Below are 7,861 nucleotides of genomic sequence, written 5' to 3' on the forward strand. Positions count from 1 at the left end.
CGCTCCCTTATGCAAGTGCACTTGAGCTCCACGCGGAGGCAGGAATTCCTCACCCCCACCCTCGCCTTGGGGCCGTGCTCCAAGTGGAAGACATGTCCCGGGGGTGCCTTCAGGGGCACGAGCATGCGGTAGACAACATGGTTCCCTTCGGGTCTGGTGTTTTCAAAGCCAACGCCCACCCCAACAGCTGGCCGCAGCTGTGGCATGAAGTAACTCTGGGGAAGTATCTGACAGACGGTCAGAAGCTCATCCACCAGATCCTCCACCACCTTGCACATGTGTCTCCTGGTCTTCAGCGGCCAAATGGAGAACTCATAGTAAAACCTGCTCACGTAGGTAACGTCATCGGAGCCTTCGTGGTACACTGGCTCCCACATCTCCCCGTCAGAGTTTCTCTGCATCTCAGTTTCACGTTGGATCTCCTTTTCCTCTTGAGTCTCTATACACTGGATGAAGTCGACGAGCAGGAAAAGCAGCAGTACAGCCAAGGCCCAAATTTCCCAAGGCTGCCGTGCAAAGAAGTGCCAGAGTTGCACATCCATCCTGCTCCGCTCGATCTCCTCCAGCATCTTGGTCATCTGCTCTCGCAGAAACACCTCACGCTGACGCATGCGTTCAAGTGTTTCCGCATCCAGCACATCACCAACAAAAGCTACTCTCTGCGCCAACAAGGCGAAGAAAAACGCCAAAGCCATGATCTGGAAGAGAGGAGAGAGGGGAGGTCAGTGGGGCTGGGTAGGAGCTCGCGAAGGGCTGGGGGAGCTGGTCCAGGAGCCGCAGCGTGTGGGCTCAGGTAGGAGCGGGGCTGAGGGAGCTGGGAGGCAGTGGGGGCTGAGGCCGCTGTTTGCGCCCGGCCCAGCACAGCCTTCCCCCTGCTGCTGCACTCACCGCTGGCCCAGGCCAAAGTGGAGCAGCGCTGCCTGCTGATGGCCTTGATGCCAGCCCCGCAGTGTGATGCACTGTGATGTCACAGACGCCCCAGCCCCACCCTTCGGCCCCCCTCAGCTGCCCTGGGCCTCCATGGCCGCGGCATCGGCCCTGCTCTGAGGCACGTGTCCGAACTGGATTTCCTTTGTTTCCCTTGGGTTTTACTGCGGAGAAAGCGGTTGGCTTCATATATTCTAAGGGTCGATGACAGATTAAACCTTGTTCTTAACCTGATTTTTTTGATTGCATTTGGTTCAATTTCTTCAATTTTTGTTTATGTAATATTCTTTTTATTATTTTCTGCAGATGTAGCTCTTCTAAGCCTGTTGAGGTCCATTTTAAATCTCAGTCTTTGTCCGCTCTTGACTTCTTGACTCAAGAGAGGGATCTCTGAGACGAGTGTGTTTCAGCCTATCTGCATTGTGGTAAATAAAGTGGGCCTGTCCATCTTGAGCCTTGTCTATGTTTTTCCTTCTCTGAGGTCCTGAAGGAGTGTCTGTTCTGTGACAATGTGGGAAAATGTATGTTGGGCAAAATGGCACCTTCAGGTTACGACAGCCAAAAAGGCTGGTGACTTAATGCTGCTGCAGTAACTGATAATCTTCCTTTGTCAAGGTTTGGGATCACCAATGTCATCCAAATATAAAAAGCTCCCAGACAACACCTCCCAGGTGAAACAGTAATGGTGTCTTTACAAGAAGAGTGAACTGTGGATCTAACACAGATGCAGGTACTCACATGAGCCCAAGGCTTTGTCACTCAGGTGTTTGCTGATGAGAACTTGTTAGGCACAGGCTTAGAATGATTAAAAAAAATCATTTCAAGGTGGAAAAGACCTTTAAAGGCCATCTGGTTCAATTCCTTTGCATTGAACAGGAACACCCATAGCTTGAGCAGGAGGTGTGAGAAACATGCTCCAAATCAAAAATTTCTAATCAGGCAGAGATCTCTGTGAAGAGCACTTTATTCATTATTGCAGTAATGGGTGCACAACCCCTACTGACAAGGGAGAAGTTGTGCAACTAGTCAGTGAAATCCGCAGCTTAATATACCCTGGGTCTAACGCAGGAAGAACCTCTCCTGGCACTCATTGGTTGAGTGTCTCAGGCTCACAGTCTTCTGACACTGTTGCTACCTTACATTTCCATACAGTGTCTGTTACCAGTCCATTGTCTTTAGGAATGTTGGGTACTTTTTATGGCAACAGGAAGAAAATATTCTCAAAAATTAGCAAACTCATTCTGTCCTTTACCAGAATCTCCCTTAGCCTATATAATTACCTTACCTAGCGCCTTTGCCAAATCTACCCAGGTCAGAATGCCCCAGTCTCAACTTTAGTCTGTTCAGGATCTTTCTTTGTGAAAGGCAACTTATCCTAGACTACATACAAAAATACTGGACATTTCCACTGCAAAAACACAGTCTACCTTTCACAGTGGTCTGCCTTGTTTTGGTTGTCTCCAGGGTCTGGGCACCTGCCACCTTTCTGGGCAACTTGTGCCGGTGCTTCATTTCCATTATTGTAAGGAAACACTGTTTCTCATATCCAGTCTAAATCTTCTCTCTCTTACTTTGAAACCATTTGCTTTGTCCTACCACAGCAGACCATCCAGAAGAGTCTGTCCCCTTCTTTCTTACAGCCTTCTAGTAGATACTGAAAGGCTGCTCTCAGCTCTCCATGGAGTTGTCTCCTTTCCAGGCTGCACAGCTCCAGCTCTCCCACTCTGTCCTTGAAGGAAGCTGTTCCATTCCTTGGATCATTTTTGTGGTCCTCCTCTGGATGCACTCCAACAGGTCCACATTTCTCCTGTACTGAGGACTCCCCACCTGGACGCACTATCCAGATGAGGTCTCACCAGCCCAGAGCAGAGGGGCAGGATCCCCTCTCTGACCTGCTGACAACTGCTTTAGATGCAGCCCATGATACAACTGGCTTCCTAGGCTATGAGGACATATTGCTGGCTTGTGTCCAGCTTGCCATCCACCAGTGTCCCAAAGCTGATGCATTAGTTTCACCAAAAGAAGGGCACATATACCACTAGTTCTGTTTGTTTTTTAATTTTTATTAATTTTTTTGAAAATTTTTAATAATTTTTATGTTTTTTTTAAATTAAATTTTTTGAAACATATACATGGATGAAATATCTATGTATACTATTAAAACATATACATGGATGAAATATCTATGTATGTTATTAAAACATATACATCGATGAAGCATCGATGTATATGTTTTAATAATATGCATTTTTCTGATCTACATGAACTATATTTTCAGTGTGGTCAAAGATGATTTCACTCCATATAGTCCTGGCATCTAAAAGGCTGGACTAACATGGCATCCGTAGAAATTCCGGTGGCTACCAGGATATGGGTGTTGCTGTCTCTGTCTCCTGGCTGCTTGGATAGATGTCTTCATGGTCTTGCTATACTCCAAATGCTGCCTTAAGTAAGCAGCTTCTTTTGAAGTCCATCAGATGTAGCCTGCTGTAGTGTCTGTTTCCCAAAGAAGTTTGTCTCTGCTGCAGCACATCTCTGCGGCCTCCTTGTGCTGCTGCTATCAACAGCGCCTGCCTACTCAATGGACAGAAATGTGTCCAAGTCCTCTTGCTGTACCCTGAGCCTGAGCTCAATCCAGAGGGCTCTGCAAGAGGTGGTTGTCAGCCGGAGCTTGCAGAAGCAGACGGAGGGCTGCAACTCGTACTGCACTGTTAGCAGTTGAGGCATGGCTATCCAGACTTCTCTCACCAGTTCCTGGAACCAGGTTGCAGTTTTCTCCATATCCTGGAGAGTTTGTAGGAGGCTGAGCATCTCCTCTTTCCCCAGGTGGTCCTCAGGGTGGTGGAGGAAGGACATCATTGTCTCACACCAGCTGCTCCCTTGTGCATATTCAGTTCAGCACTCTGGCTACTGCACTGTTGGTTTGTTCTGGAGAAAACATTTGGGAGCAATTCCCACTGCCTGCTGAGTGTTGTCTTCTCCACGTCCAGAGTGCTCGTCTGTGGGACAAGTGGGCGTCTCTCATTTCCCAAACATCAGCAGGCTTCTGAGCCGATCTTGCAGCTCCTCCAACTCCTGCAGCGCCTGTTCATGACTGTCTGGATCCTGCACCAGGTACTGGAGGAGGTTGAGCGGTTGGGACGCTCGGAATTGCTGCGGCAAGATAATCTCCGCAGGCACGTCCTCATTTCCTATGAAGAAATGATTGAGACGTTTCTCCTCCACACAGCAGCGCAGGTAGCGCAAGATGTCATCCATCCGCTGCAGGAAATACTTCCCATGCCAGCTTTCCAAAGGGATGGCAGTCAGGAGGTGCATGAGCACGGTCCTCAGTTGGTAGGTAGAAAAGGTCTGGCCCCCCAGGATGTAGGCACCCACTTGCATGTATTTGAGGTAGGAAGTGTTTCCCTGGTCATGGGCGGCAATATGCTGGAACAACTTTGCCTCTGCCACTGCACAACTCTGTGGCCAGGTTGTGCTGGGGGTATCAGCAGCCTCTGTCTCCTGGCTGCTCAGAAAGATGTCCGTATGGTCTTGCTGTACACCAAACACGATCTCAACGACAAAGGCTGTTTTGTGGATATCTGTCAGATGAAGCCTGCAGGAGCGCCTGGACAGCACCACATTCATGCTGCATGTTGCTGACTCAGGCATGCATTTCCAGGCGCATGTGATCAGCATCTGGAACCAGCGGACAGTCTTCTCCACGTCTAGGTAGGAGTCAGTGCAGAAGTCATACAGTAGGCTGGGGTGCTGATCTCCCAGCTCTTCCTTGGAGGTGTGGAGGAAGCACCGCATACCCATCTCCTGCTCCCTCCCGCACGTGCATTTCAGATCTACACGGATACGGGAGTTCCTTGCTGGCAGCTCCCCTGTGGCGCCCAGATCCAGGCAGAAAACATGCCCACGTGGGGCCGACAGGGGCACAAGCAGGCAGAAGATGGGTTCATTCTCAAGGGGACACCAGCCTTCATAGGCACTGCCCACCCCGATGGGGCTCTCTGGCACTGGACAGAAAGCATCTGATACAAGATACCGGCATAAATTGATGAGGCGACCAAACAGGAGGAGTATCTGCTCACAGTTATCTCGATGAATTTGGTTTGGCCAGAGCACATCAGCAAAGAGAAGATTATTCATCTCCTCTTCCACTTTCTTCTCCTCTTCCACTTCCTCCTGTTGCACCTCCGGCTCCTGCTGCTCCTCCACAGTGCTGGAACTCTCCTCATCACCTCTGTCTTCAACTCTCTGGAACTTTTTATAGATCTTCCATGTGAACCAGAGAAGAAGGAAGAGAATGCAAAGAACACGGCAAACCTTCCAGTAAGGCAACACTGCGAAGAGCAAGGCTTGAATATCCACCCTGCTCTTCTTCATGTTCCTCTCTTCTAATTCTATGAGCTTGGTCATCTGCTCTCGCAGAAACACCTCACGCTGACGTATGCGTTCAAGCGTTTCTGCATCCAACTCATCGCCAACAATAACTACTCTCTGCGCCAACAAGGCGAAGAAAAACGCCAAAGCCATGATCTGGAAGAGAGGAGAGAGGGGAGGTCAGTGGGGCTGGGTGGGAGCTCGCGCACGGCTGGGGGAGTGGGTCCGGGAGCCGCAGCGTGTGGACTCAGGTAGGAGCGGGGCCGAGGGAGCTGGGAAGCAGCGGGGGCTGAGGCCGGCGCTGTTGCTGACTGCCCCGAGAGCTGCTCACAGGCTGCCCTGAGCGCTCGCTGCCGGCACTGCAGGCTCCCGAAGCCCTCGCGGGCCGCTGTTTGCGCCCGGCCCAGCACAGCCTTCCCCCTGCTGCTGCACTCACCGCTGGCCCAGGCCAAAGTGGAGCAGCGCTGCCTGCTGATGGCCTCGATGCCAGCCCCGCATTGTGACGCACTGTGACGTCACAGACGCCCTGCATTGTGACGTACTGTGACGTCACAGACGCCCCAGCCCCACCCTTCGGCCCCCCTCAGCTGCCCTGGGCCTCCATGGCCGCAGCATCGGCCCTGCTCTGAGGCACGTGGCCAGACTGAGCTCCCAGGGTCTCCCTTTACAAAGCAGACTGGAATCCCCTGGAGCGACCTCAAAAAGAAAGTTGGGTGACCCGGCCTGTGGATGCTCTGCTCCTAGTGTGTCATCCCCAATTAAATTCCAATAGTCTGATCCCTGCAAACTCGTTTGGTGTTGAGAGTTGTTTGGGAGAACAGGGAGGACATGATGGCTTCAAGGACGTTATGGCCTTGTGAGAAGGCTTGGTGAGTGAGACGGGGAGTATTACCTGGATTTCTGCAGGAATAGTTGGAAATACTGGTGATAGGTGGATGGTTGGACTGGATGATCCTGAGGTCTGTTCCAGCCTTGTTGATTCTGTGACTGTCTTGCCCCAGTTTATAGGAGGGAGGCAAGGTTCTTTAACATATGTATACCCGGCGTGAGATTAAGAAACAACGATTCAGATGTTGGTCCGACCAGTTTATTATAAATCTTAATTAGGGAGATGGGGAAGGAGAGAACGGACATTATTATAGGGTGATGGGGAAGGGAGGCAGGCGATAGTAAGATAGGAAATAGAAGCAAGGAGTCTTTGCAGGAAGCAGGAGGGAGATAGTCCACCACCATGGGTCCAGCAGGTTTGTCATTGATCTTCATTAGTGGTGGGTCATCAGGCGTTGGTGTTCCACTGATGATGACGGTGACCACAATGACGAATGAATTTCCAGTGGTAGCACCAACTTATTTATAAGTCCAAAGTGGTTGAGTCAGCTTTCTTTTGGAGTGACAGCTCAAATCCAAAATAGTTGAGTCAGCTCTCCTTGGGGTAGAAAATTCTGGCTTAGGGATCTCAGCAAAACTCCTTTGTTCCCATCTTCTGGGCCTTGCCAGCAGATAAGAGGGAGCAGGGATGCCCATCTGCATCCTGTTTTTCACAGGACACGATGGCATCATTCCCCAATTTTCCCATACCAAGCTGGAGCTATTTAGTCCCAGGCCAGATCTTCCACCCGTAAACACTCCTGTGCACTCTGTTCCGGAAGCAAACAGCTATGAAGGAAGGTGCTATCAGATGCCTACAGGGTGATGTTGATTGTCACACGGTAGCACCCATCACTTGCCTCCTCCATAAATCAGTGAGAGTCTTATCATGAGAAAACACCTCAGGAAGCAAGCTTTGAGCCAGAAAACAAAGAAGGGTTCTCACAGTGACTCTAAAGCTGTCTTACCACAGCACTGTGAGCTGGCTCTGGGGACATCTCCTTGAGCAGACACTCAGGGACAGAGCATTTCTCCCATTTTTGTCGAGGCCGAGGCTTGCAGAGCAAAAGAACCCTCACGGAGAGGCGGGGCTGGTCCCTGCCCAGCTGTTAATAGGAGTCTCTGCTTCAGGCGTCCATGCAGCGGCCTCTTCAATTGCATGGGCTGTGGATCCCTGAGGTGAGGTTTTTCCTTCGGAGAGACCTTCCACCTGCTCGTTGGGCAGCATCTTCTCCATGTCCAGCATGCTCAGCTCTGCAGCAGGTGGGAAGTAGGGTGTTAGTCATTCTGTAGGCACCTCCTTGAACAGGGACGCAGAGCTGCAGATGTTTCTGATGGAATCTGTTGTGCCACGCATGCCTGGCTGTTTTGTGAAGAAGAGCGTTCCTGTGGCAGTGCATCTCTGCGGCCTCCGATAACGACAGCCCCTGCCTACTCAAAGCTCAGGAACATGTCCTTGTCCTGTATCCCAAGCATGAGCTCAATCCAGATGACTCTGCCGTTGGTGGTGGTCAGCTTGATCTTGCAGAATCGGTAGGAGGACAGCATCTCGGCCTGCGCTATGGAGAACAGTGGCATCTCCGGCCAGGCTTCTAACACCAGTTTCTGGAACCAGGCTGCAGTTTTCTCCATATCCAGGTAGGAGTCGCAGCATAGGGTTTGTAGGAGGCTGGGCATCTGCTCTTTCCACAGC

General features: G+C 50.9%; 1 protein-coding gene across 1 annotated transcript; it reads right to left on the minus strand.

The window, feature by feature from the left end:
• Positions 1 to 3,948: 3,948 nt before the first annotated feature.
• LOC140253286 (inositol 1,4,5-trisphosphate receptor-interacting protein-like 1) lies at positions 3,949 to 5,454 on the minus strand. Its single transcript, XM_072338800.1, has one exon. It carries the CDS (start codon positions 5,452 to 5,454, stop codon positions 3,949 to 3,951), a length of 1,506 nt encoding a protein of 501 aa, XP_072194901.1.
• Between the last annotated feature and the right edge of the window lie 2,407 nt (positions 5,455 to 7,861).

This window comes from Excalfactoria chinensis, chromosome 5, assembly GCF_039878825.1.
Source record: "Excalfactoria chinensis isolate bCotChi1 chromosome 5, bCotChi1.hap2, whole genome shotgun sequence".
Taxonomy (NCBI): Eukaryota; Metazoa; Chordata; class Aves; order Galliformes; family Phasianidae; genus Excalfactoria; species Excalfactoria chinensis.